The sequence below is a fragment of the Uloborus diversus genome, chromosome 9 (assembly GCF_026930045.1).
Source record: "Uloborus diversus isolate 005 chromosome 9, Udiv.v.3.1, whole genome shotgun sequence".
Lineage (NCBI taxonomy): Eukaryota > Metazoa > Arthropoda > Arachnida > Araneae > Uloboridae > Uloborus > Uloborus diversus.
The window spans coordinates 76,915,277-76,927,536 of record NC_072739.1 but is presented as its reverse complement, the minus strand read 5'-3'; the positions used below and the strand labels follow the sequence as shown (position 1 = coordinate 76,927,536).

Here is a 12,260-nt window from a genome sequence, read left to right as displayed (position 1 = left end):
TTTATATATATATATATATATATATATATATATAATCGCTTGGAATTTTTTCCCTTTTTTCTTTTTTTTTTCTTTCTCATCTCTCTTCTTTTTCTCTTTTTTTTTGAGACTAACGTTTCGGGGGGGGGGGTTGTCCCCAAAACCCCCCCCCCTTAGCTACGCCCCTGATGCAAACTTGTGCTTTTTGACGCTGTTTAATTTTACCTAATACAAAACAAAGCATGATATTGTAATTATTTTTTTATTATTATTATTATCATTACACCGTAAAAAGCACCTGAAACGTCCCTGATTGCTACCGGGCAACGTTCCGAGAGTTTCCTGTGAAAACATTTTTTTTTTTTTTTTTGCGAAAACGTTTCTTGAATTACAACAAGTTCCATGAATGCAGATTTCACACTGTGGTGAAAAGCATTTTTAACTACCTGCGTAAAAATATATTTAGACTTCATTATTTAATGTTTCTCCTTCAATTCAGTTACGGCCCTTCCGGATTGGATGAACCCAAATCAAGGGTAAAATGCATTCTCTGGATATCGTAGCTTTGAAGAGATTGCTTAAGATTCCGTCTTAGCTACAGCTATATTTGCTTTAGGAACTTTCCTGGTAAATCAGAAAGGTGCCAAGTTGTTATTATTATATACAAATTATCACTGAAGATTCCTGAGTTATTCCAGAAACATAACTGGCTTTGCGTGGGGAGTTTTCTGAATTTTCAGAAAGATCTCAGGTTAATTTTAAAAAGATTACTAACTTTTAGCTGGAAACAATCCGGTTTTTGCAATATATGTTACTAGCAGAAATTAGGCACATTTAGCTGCCCATTATTTTCCAGGAACGTTTTGGATTTTTTTTACATTGTAGTCAGGCTCTCATTGAAAAGTTTTTCTAAATCATGATGTATACCAGCGTCTACCAGAGAAACTAATACCACCTATATCCACAACACGGATGAGAGTTTTTCTTAACATTCGTACTGTTTCCAAATTTTTATTTTTGGCTCTTACACCCATTTGCCTCTAGGTGTTTGACAAAAAATAAGAGAACACATTTGAAGGAGGCTTTATTTCTCATGCAAACGTTTGAAGCACAGATTAGGAATTAAACTAGTGCAACATAGGGTTATTTTTCAGATGAGGAGGATATTTGGCAAGCGCAACGGTCTAACTATTCCAAGAGCAATATTTCCTCACATAAACAATAGCCGATGATCGAGTAACCCACGTGCTTCAAAAATGAAACTAGCGCCACGGCATGATAATTTGATAAAATGTTTCGGTAATGATTAACATGCAGGGAAAGGCTTTATTGTGACAAGGCTCAACTCGATCCGGCAACTTAACTGTTTCACTGGTAAGACTCATTTCAGGGGAACGAAGAAGCGTTGGTCAACAATGAACGCTACCTACTGGAGTTTAGGGTTCGTCCACTGGAGTTAGTGTTACAATTTCAACTATCAAAATATTATGGCTTCGTTCAAATGTAGAAGCAATTTTCACCCGTCATACTTTGACAGGCGACTTTTTAGTTATTATTATATTATTCAGTTCTTAGTAAATTCACTTGCAATCCTTTACTTGTTTAAAACGTTTGTATTGTAACAACATCAATAGTACTTCGAATGCATTTTTTGTCTTAAAAATGATAATGCAAGAGCAAACATTAAAGAAAGAAAAAAAAATACAGATTACTCTTAAGTTTCAACTACGTATGGGCTTCTAATCAACATTTCGATAAGATGAGCTTCGTTGGACTAATTAAGATTTAGAAATGAAGCAACTAAGCAGGTATCCTATTTTAAGTAACTATCGATTTTAGATACCTTATGGTTCTCTTGAAAATTCTAAATATAAGCTGTAAAGGTGTTATTGTTCCCATGGATACAATTGAGGAATGTTTACTACCGAAGACTCCATTGCAAGCAAAATCAATTAACTTTAAATTCTTTTGATACCTGTTACGTTTAGGCACGCTATATTAAAGACTATTTATCAGTTTACATTCCCTGTCGTAATCCCTGCGTTTTGCTTCCGGTTTATTGTTGCCAAAAACAGTGAAAATAATAATAAGTCATTACTTCCGCTTTTAAATTGTTGCCACAAACAATGAAAAATAATAGTAATTATACAGTTAATTTTGTAAATAAATTAATTTCATGACTAAACCTAAGCAGTGTTGATTTTAAATATTCCGCTTGCTTGCGATAGATCGCAAGCGTATTTGTCGCGTCTCATAACACGAAACACCTTATTAATACGCGTTGTATATCTTTGCACTGGTAGCTACAAAATTTTCGCAGCAGTGAGAAGTCAGCATTCACGAAACTTGTTGCAATTCAGGAAAGTTTTCACATATATACTTGTTTTTCACAGGAAACTGGTGAACATCCGTGGAATTCCGAAACGCTAAATAATGTGTAACGGAAATAATGTGTAACGTTTTGAAACGATTTTACAGTGCGTCACTCAATTCCAAAAAATTCCTATTCTGCTAATTTTGCCTGACGACTTGGTAAAGTTACCATCATTCGGAAAATTTTGAGTTCTGTTCGGCAAAATTATCATTATTTGGGGAAATTTGGAGTCTATTCAGCAAATCGAGAATTACCGCTCTCCGAATAATTTAAGTTTGGCGCACCCCTGTTGGCAGCTTCAAATTAGCATTCAAAAGTACCTTCCAAACTGTAACTTCAGAATTATTGGAATTCATGCCATTAGCTGTGCACGGTTTACCAACTTATTTTGAAAAACAAAACAAAAAAAGAAAAAAAGGTTATAAACCATGCCAGCAGAGAACAACATTGAACCTTCTGCAGTTTATTTTGAAGTCAATTGTTCTAAAAATATAAAGCGGTGCAAACTATCCTCATGTGGCTCAAATTTAACCTACATGAATTTACTCCAATTGATTTAGTGGATTTAGCACGATTTAAACATTGCCAATTAATTGTTCTGGAAGAAATAACAGAAAACTGCAACGACACTACACATTTTAACACTGTACTAAAAGAAAAATAAGGAAAGGAAATGCTACATGAACACAGCTAAATGGAAATCATAATTGAAACCGAGGGAAAGAAAACTATTAAAATTTTTCTAAATTCCGAAATATTTTTGGGAAAAACATCAATAGATAGAACATACAGACGTGAGGTTGGAAGTCCATTCCTGATTTCCTGATAGTAGCTAAAATGGAAAAGAAATAAGAATTACTTGATGTTCTTCATCACACATCATGCATGAGCAACAACAAGTAAATTCAAAGCCAATTGAAATGGCCCAAACGAAAAAAAAATCTACGTTTAAAGTACTGAAGTTATACTCCCTCCGTTCTAAGTTAGTTACAGCATTTGAATTCTTTTGTACTGTATATATAATTGACTTTATTTAAACATTTTTCAGGGATTTCAGGGTGATATGCTATCAATCAACAACATTTACACTTGCCAAGTATTCCTTCCTTCCCTCCTTAAATCCGTACCAAATTGGTTTAATAAATTCAGAGTTTGCACATTCTTAAGCCACGCGCCGTTTTGTACAGGGTGTACTTACCAGTGTACCAGAAAGAGCAGATTGCATCCTAATGAATTCACGATTCATTAGTTAGAGCAGTGACCAACAGAGGGCAACATTGAGCCTTCTACAGTTTATTTTGAAGTGAAATGTACTAAAAAATATATAGAAAAATTTTATTACGTACCGTGAAAATTAATTAATATATTTCATTTTTATAGTTGCAGTTAAATTTATTAAAGAAAACTTATTTGTCTCATTTTACCTAATATTATTGTTGTGAAAATATTATTTCTATCTTATGTGATTCACTTAAGATTTGGAAGTGTACCAAGTGGCCTTCAATAGTGAAAAAGTTGAAAACCACTGAGCTGGAGGATAGTTCGTTGATGACTGGTAGGATAAAGCTCTAGATCCTAGCTTAAGTAGCGACACGTCCGCCATCTTGGGGCTGAATGCCGCTTTCTTAAGCGGCTTGTCGCTACTTAAGCTAGGATAAACCTCTAGATCCTACTTAAGTAGCGACACGTCCGCCATCTTGGGGCTAAATGCTGCTTTCTTCCTACGTCTGCTATAATTAAGTAGCGCGTTTTGCTACTTAATTGTGGTGAATCTTTATTGTGGATTAACATGGAGTTTATAAAAAACCACAATCAAGGAGCAAAACGAGCACATCACGATAGCAGACATAGGAAGAACGCATTGTTTAGCACCAAGACGGTAGACGTGTTGCTACTTATTCTGTGATTTAGGGTTTTATGGTGGAAGAGTCCTTACAAAATGGGGCGTAGCTTAGGAGTGTGCGAGCTCTGGATTTTGAAACTAATTTGGTACTGATTACACAAATGTTGTGTAATGATAACATAGTACCCTGAAATGTTTGAAAACATTGAATTAAATCAAAATTATTAGTTTGAGTGAATTTGGTAAAAATGTATTCAATGTAGCAATTAATTTGAGACCTGATTTTTGACCAAAATATGGTGACTAATTTGGGACGGAGGAAGCATTTTAAGTTTTCAGACCTCTCATCAGACCTTTTTCCTGCCCGTCAAAATCGAAGAAAATAAAACTTGAAATTTTTAAACAATATTAAATTTTCAGAGTCGAGTAAATAAATAAATATGTGCGACCGAACTAATAGTTGTTTGCTCCTTTGATTCTGAAGATTATGTTTTTTGGAGTTTCAAGTTTTGTTTTAGAAAAGAATTTTAAATATATCTTCCTCCGAAAACAAAATTTTGGTCTCCAAAAACGAATCATTTTTCATTGTTAATGGTATGAAAACCAGCAATAAACACTGTTTAGTTTCTCTTAGTTACATTACCCGAAACTGAAGCAATTAAAACTAAGCCTGAAACTGCTTACAAAGGTTAAAACATCGCAACAAAACCTTAATGAGGTAAAGTTTAATAGTAATTTGTATGGTGAAAATCAAATTCAGTTAATATTTAAAAATTTAATAATTCATAAAACAAAGAACGGGGTGAGGAGCGGCCGAGAGTGCGCAGGGAAATTTCGCTTTGTTGGCAATACTGAACAAAATAATCATAAATACGTTTTAGTTGTGTTGCTATTGTGCTAGGATATGATATTGTAACGAATATCATGAGATAACAGCCCTTCGTTTTCGATTTAGATCGTTAAATATGTACTTTTATGTGTGATATTTCGATCACAGAATACCAATGTTTCAGGTTGTGTAAAAAGAAACAAATATTTTTAATATTTCCTCTTAATTTTCCTCCTGAAGTCTTACCCATTGAGAAGAGATAAAATGGAGGGAGTGAAGACTTTCATTCGTGAAGGAAAAACCCCAAGTCACGTGATTGATTTTAATGCGAAGCATTGGAAGAAATCAGGTTTCTTTCGCTAGTCTCATGCAAAACGTGTCAACTATTCGTCGTTGTTGGGTCACGTGACTTGGTGTCTTGGGCCTCAGCTTTAGCTAAGCCAATGATTGGACTTGCTCCATCGATTTACTAATTCCTGCTCTCTGGTTATTAAAACAGTCTTACCATGCAAATGGATTCCATGTAGACTGTACGAAAGTACTAGGACATGGACTAATGCATACAACATCTGGTAACTTTTAATATGCTCACAATTGTTACAAATGCTGCTGTGAGTGCTAGATCAAGGGGGAGGAAGCCGGGGCCCAGGCTCCGGATAGCAACTTCCGGGGTAAGCAAATTCCCCTTATTTCCAAGCTTTTTTCGTGAAAACTTTGTATAAAAACTTAAAAGAAGATGGGTTATGGGAGCAGTTTCAAAATTTTGCTTGGCTCAGAAAATTGAAGATCCGGCACTAACTTCTGCCTGCACTAGTTGCATATGCTTAACCTCATAGCACTCTCAGATTTTTTTGGCAATATTTTCCCAATTGTATTTATTCTGCATTAAGATAAGAGATAGAAATCTACATACAAATTCATTGACCCGCTGATCGATAACATTGTAAAATATTTAAGCCTATTTTATGCGCTTCCTTTTCTATAAATAAACTAGTACTGTCCGCAAGGCATTGCCCGTGGTAATATAAATAGACTTAAATTGAAACAAATTATAAAAATTCAAATGTGTGCTAGCATAACAAAAAATTTTCTTTAACTTTATGTAAAATTAATTAATTAATGGGAAGTATTTCATTCCGCTTTGAAGAATAAGTAATTAACATAATTGAAAATGTTGGCTTAGTAAGGTCTATTTTAATAACATGACAAAATTCAAAAAAGAATGAATTCATCAGAATAAACAAAATGAATGGTCACTTAACTCAAAACAGAAGAGTGCTTTAAATTAAATATCATTTAGATGTAATTATTAATGAAGATTTATATAAAAAATTAGTAATCCGTTCTGGTTTTTAACAGCAACAATATAACATAAAGTAATATTAATGAGATTAAATTGATTTAAGTAATCAAGAATTACATTCAGTAGACTTAACTTTCACTTCAAAACCAAATAATTATCCAAAATTTCAAATTAAAAAATATTAACAAAATTAAGTTGACATTTAAAAAATAAGTAAATAAATGTATAGGGTAGACCGGGATGCATTTACGAGGAATTTTTTCAATGAATTTTCTAATTTTTATATTTGAACCTAGGAAATTTTAGACATTGTGGTTTTATGAAACAGTTAATGAAGTCCAAATTTGTATATTCAGTTGTTGCTCAGCTTGTGTTTTTAACCGTAAAAAAAATATTTTTTGAGTACAAGTCGGCTGCGTAAACTTGCCGCGAACATGAGGCAAGTTTACGCATCAAGTGGGACAGGTTCACGCATATTAAAAATGATATTAAATAGTAAGTGAAATAGATATTTAAACAAATTTAAATATTTTATTTATCTTAAAACACTTTTAAAATAAGAAAATCACAAATAATTAATTAAAGATCATTTTAAAGGCTAAACTAAAATCATAGGACCCTTTGCTAATTAAAAACAGAAACTATTTAGTCATCTTCTTCATCACTGTTCGATGTTACTAACAAAAAGAAATTATTAAATAAAAACAAAAAACCGGACTGCGTAAAAACCGAAAAAACTAAAAAGAATAATGTATAAGACCAGTAGTTTATTATGTTATTAATTACTACTGAATAACTACACCGTTGAAATAGTTTTATATATATATATAATCGTATACACAGAAAAGAGTAATCATAAATTCAAAAGCAGAATAGAAGGATTAACAGACGGGGCCCATTCAAATTTTACGGGGTTCCTTGATTTAGAAAGGAATGGGCCCCAAATGTTGATCCTAATGAGGTTGTAATCTTAATGAGCAATAAATTATCAAAAGAAAATGATGAAATGAGTTCGATTGTCATCTATGTTTCAAGTAAGAGAAACATCTTTGACTTTTTTCATAAATTTAAATTTTGCGAACTTGGTGGAAGGTCGAGCACAATATTGAAATATTGGGGTAATAGTATAGATACATTAAGTTAGAAATTAGCACATATGAACAATTCTGCTTTTAAATTCTTCAGTATTTTCGGTTACCACCTCTTCTTCTCTCTTGTTTCTTATATCGTTTCTATTTTGAGTGCAGCTCCCATTTTATTAAAATAAAACTTCAAATGAAATATCTCAGCTTTTATTATGGTTCATTTTCTGGGCAACATTTCAGACAAATGTGAAATAGAATCTTTACTTGGGAGAGTGCCATTTCCATAAGCGAATATAAATAAAGAGCTTTCATCCGACCCACAGCTCAATACATTTGAAAAAATTGAAAAGGCGTGCAAGTGTAGCACTTTATTGTGTGAACTTCCGTTTTTTTTTTTTTTTTCTAATGTAAAAAAATAAAATTCTTTGTTACTGGAATGGTTGTCTGTGATGTGGTTCCTTCCGGTAGAAAATCAAATTCATGAGTTTCGAAGACAGAGGGAATAAAAGCAATAAAAATTTAAAAGTTGGAAGCAGCAGATTTCGTTTCATTATGCGAATCGTTCGTTCCATTATGCTTTTAAAAATTATGCGAAAAGTAAAAGGAAAGATTTAAAAAAAAGGATGAAAATAACCTGTTTTTATTTCATAAATGCTACACCCTTGAACTTTTACCAACACTTACTAGTAGTTAGCAGTAAGTTACCACCCCTAAGCCAGTGTTAAGGCAGAACTACATGCAATATACTAGAGAGCCCTGTTATCACATCCAGAGACTGCAGTTTCACTCTTATTAGAACTCATCAGTATGGATTAGTGAATGACCGAGCTGGAGGCAGAACTCATCTCAGTGAAACTCAGAGTGCCAAGGAACTGGTAGATAAAGTCAATTTATCTCACCAGCGGGATTCGCAGCATGGTGCGATTCGACTCGTGAATTGAAGGCAAAGCATTAAGCGGGGTAGGGCATTAAGCATTAGGGGCGGTAACTTATTTAGCATTAAGTTACCGCCCCTAAGCAAGGGCTAAGACAGAACCAAATTTACTTTATCTTCCAATTCGTTGGCACTCGCAGCTTCAATGAGAGGATATCGCTTCCCTGCTCGGATATTCACGATTCCAGATTGATGAGTTCCAATAAGAACGGAACTGCAATCTCTGGATGTGATCAGGGGTGTGTGCGGGGGGGGGTGAAAACCTGTTGGCCCTGGCCCGAGCCTGAAGGGGGCCAAAAAAATTTAAATGAGGGGTGAAATATATGTAGGGACGTAGGGGGTAAAAAATATTGAGGGGGCCCCTAAAAGCCATTTGTGACGGGCCCCAAAATTCCTTAGCACGCCCTGGAAGTGATACCCGAGCTGTATGGTATATTGCATGCACTTAATAGTGGTATTTACATCGATGACTGTAACATCAATAGTGCATAATGTCTGCCTGCCACATTTCGTAAACGTTTTCATACACAAACGCGTAATTTATTTCTTGGAATTTGCTTAAAAGGACGAGAACGACATCCCCATATAAATAATTGCCGATGATCGAGTAACCCGCGCGTTTCAATAATGAATCTCGCGCCACGGCATGATAATTTGACAATGTGTGTTGGTAATGTTTAACATGCAGGGAAAAGCTTTATTGAGACAAGGCTGAACTCGATCCGGCAACTTAGCAGTTTTACTGGTAAGACTGTCATTTTGGGAGAATGAAAAAGCGAAAAAGCGGTCGACGCTATCTATTGGAGTTTAGGGTTAATCCACTAGAGTTAGAGTTAAAATTTCAATTGCTTAGTTAAAATGTAGAAGAGGAGGAGAAATTTTCACCCGTCACACATTGACGGGTGACTTTCTAGTCATTTTAATAAATTAAACTGCTTGCTGGTTTAGCATTGTTGGCTAACATAGAGACAAAAACAACTCATGTGAAAATGATTTTTTCACTTAAAAGTTTTAGCGCAAGTTTAATCGGGGAAGGATTGGTCTATTTCAGTATTCAATGCTATTTACATGGAGGAGAAAAATCAGTATTTTTTTTTCTTGTTCGATTAAATTGTTAAAACTACAACGTACGATGTGACAGATTTTTCGGAAAGAAGTCAGAAAGTTGTACATTGAGTTTTTTTTTTTGGAATGCAGAACATAGCTGTTTTTAAGAACATGCTACCAAAGGTTCAGAACACAGGACTTTAAAACAGTCACTTGAAAATCTTACCTAAATAAATTGTACATATTTGTTTAGCTCAGCCCCCGCTTCAGCTATTGACATCAAAATTAAATCAACGCCTGTACCTGTTAGTGGCAACATGTAGACCAAATTTTGTTTGTTTCTGCCTGTTACTTCCTGGGGAATAGCAGGCACGCATAACTCAAGAAACATTCCATTGCTCCACCCCTCCTCCAAGGAATTCGTGCCAAAAACTAACGGGCACAAGTTCACATAGGGGCACATATGTTTACCAAATTTCGTTGGATTTCATGCGGTAATTTTTGCTGTAGAGCGGCCACAAAAAAAAAAAAAAAAAAAAAAAAAAAGAAAGAAAACAGGTTACACGTACAAGGGCGCCCATATAGAGGGGCAAGTGGGGGCTCAAGCCCCCCCCCCATCTCCTTTGAAATGAGAACTTTCTTGCTTTTAGTACTTCTGTCTTTGCAAAAAAGTAAAAACATTTCTTCTCTAGCAGTTAATGAATAAGTTATTAAAAATGTCAAGTTTTAATAACTCTAATCTGTACTGAAATCGGTTTCTATGGGGAAAATATCCTGCTAAACCATAGAGAAAATATCTGAGGCCCCCCCCCCTTAAAATTTTGCATCTGGGCACCCTTGCACGCATATACAGACACACACACGGACAGAGAGAGAGAAATTTTCCAAAAATGTTCGAAATGGAAACACACCTCAAAACGTTCAAATCCTTCGAAATTCGAAAATTTGCGCGAAGCCAATACTTCCTTCTATATATTAGATGTAGAAGAAAGTAAAAAAATAAAGTAATAAATAAATAATTGAAATAAAAAGGAATGATTAAGGGTTTTTAACAAGCCATGTAAAATTAAAAATTTTTAAAATCCCCGACTGAGTCGCAACTGTTAAATCAAGAGGGAAAATTGAAAATACTTTTAAAAGCCTTATGCTATTAAAAATCAATTTCAATTATTTTATTTGCTAACAAATAGAAACTGGCAACAGATAAAAATTTTAAATCATTGCATTTAATTTCCTTGTCGGTCAACAACATAGAGTAAAGAAATTACATAGAGAGGCCCCGCTAATACTACGAAATTGAAGCCGAAAGTTGCACCGCTGTATCCCAGAATCCTTTATTTCTTGCTAAACATCTTAAGATACATTTTGATTCAAAACATTCCATTACTGAATTTCAATTGGTAGTTAATTTAAACTTAGATATTGTAGCAAGTTTACGAAGCACGTTTTTGAAATTATATTAAAACATGAATTAAAATGCAAGCCAATCCGCCAGCTACTTTATTCGATCCCTTCGTGAGATAGGTGAAAGATATTCTCGCGAAGCGAACATGTTATCATAACACCGCTCATCATTGCACCGCTGTATATCTCATAATTCCGGCATCAATTTCATCTCTTTTTTACCATAGACGAGGCCTTTCTATGTAAATTTCTTTACACTATGGCTAACAATGAATTCGGTGATCAATCGCGTGAATAAAGGCTTAGCCGTTATTAAAATCTGCTTTAAAAAGACGTCGTAAGTTGAATTCTACGTAACATGGAAGTTCCAAACACATTCTATCAGACGCGGAGAAAAATTCTCTTTACTTTGGTATTAAATTTTAATTTTTTTTAAAATATGTTTTCACTGCAAAAATCACGAAAAACCTTTTCGAAATTTTTAATTAATATCTTCGTTAATGTCATCCAAAGACGCAACCTAGCTAAGAACACTCTCGATCAATTCTCCTTTCGAACAATTTTTTTTTTTTTTTCAAAATTGGTCCATCCATTTAGGCGCTAGAGTGCCACAGACAGATACACAGACACACAAACACACAGATACATAGATACACAGACACGTCAAACTTATAACCCCCTTCCTTTGTGTGTCGGGGTTAAAAAGCAAAGAGAGAAAAATGAAAAATGAATCTAAAAGCTTAAGTCCTCAGTTTCTTGTTTTGGTTGAAAGGAAAACTCGTTTGAAAACGGGAGAAAAAGAGAAACACTTCTCCCGAAGAAGTTGCTAAAATGCCCCTTTTTTTTCTAGAATGCGGATGTGCTAGAAACCACATTGAAACGCGTTAACGGAGGCAAAGAAAAGAAAAATGAGCCTGCTGATAATTTTAAAATGTAAAAATAAATTACAAACGGCTATTAAAAAGAAACTGAATAATCGTCTCTTTTAACGCACTAAAACCAAACTTTGACCAAAAAAATAAAAGAGGAAACAACAGTTCTTGCATAGATGGAAATAATTTCATTTATCACAATAAAAGTGTATGTTAACTTCCGCACATTCTCCTACTCTTATTCATAAAGAGATGCTTGCTTCCTTGATTTCCCTATATCACTTAATGCATCTTGATTTTGTTCATAGCTTCTTTATAGATTGAAGTGATGTTCTTTTTGTTATGCTCCGTTGATGTATAGTTCAACCTTATGTTTTATGCTTATATGTTACGTTGTATGAAAAATAAATAATTTTTCTTTCGTGCATGTATGTTTAGCAAATTTTGGCTTCCTTCAGCTGGTTTCACTAAGGTAAGTAGCCAAAGGTGGCCACAGTTAAGCTTTGATAATTTTTCGTAACTTTCTGAGTATCTTGCTGAGTTTTTTAATGCTGAACTTCACACTTACTTGTACCTAACGCAAGAAAATA

General features: G+C 34.2%; 1 protein-coding gene across 1 annotated transcript in view; it reads right to left on the bottom strand.

The window, feature by feature from the left end:
• Positions 1–12,260, bottom strand: part of LOC129229658 (trichohyalin-like) — a 131,213-nt gene that overhangs the window by 93,115 nt on the left and 25,838 nt on the right. Inside the window, exon 2 of the mRNA XM_054864017.1 lies at positions 3,144–3,185. Within this exon, the coding sequence (XP_054719992.1) occupies positions 3,144–3,185 (42 nt within the window). The remainder of the gene's footprint in view (positions 1–3,143; positions 3,186–12,260) is intronic.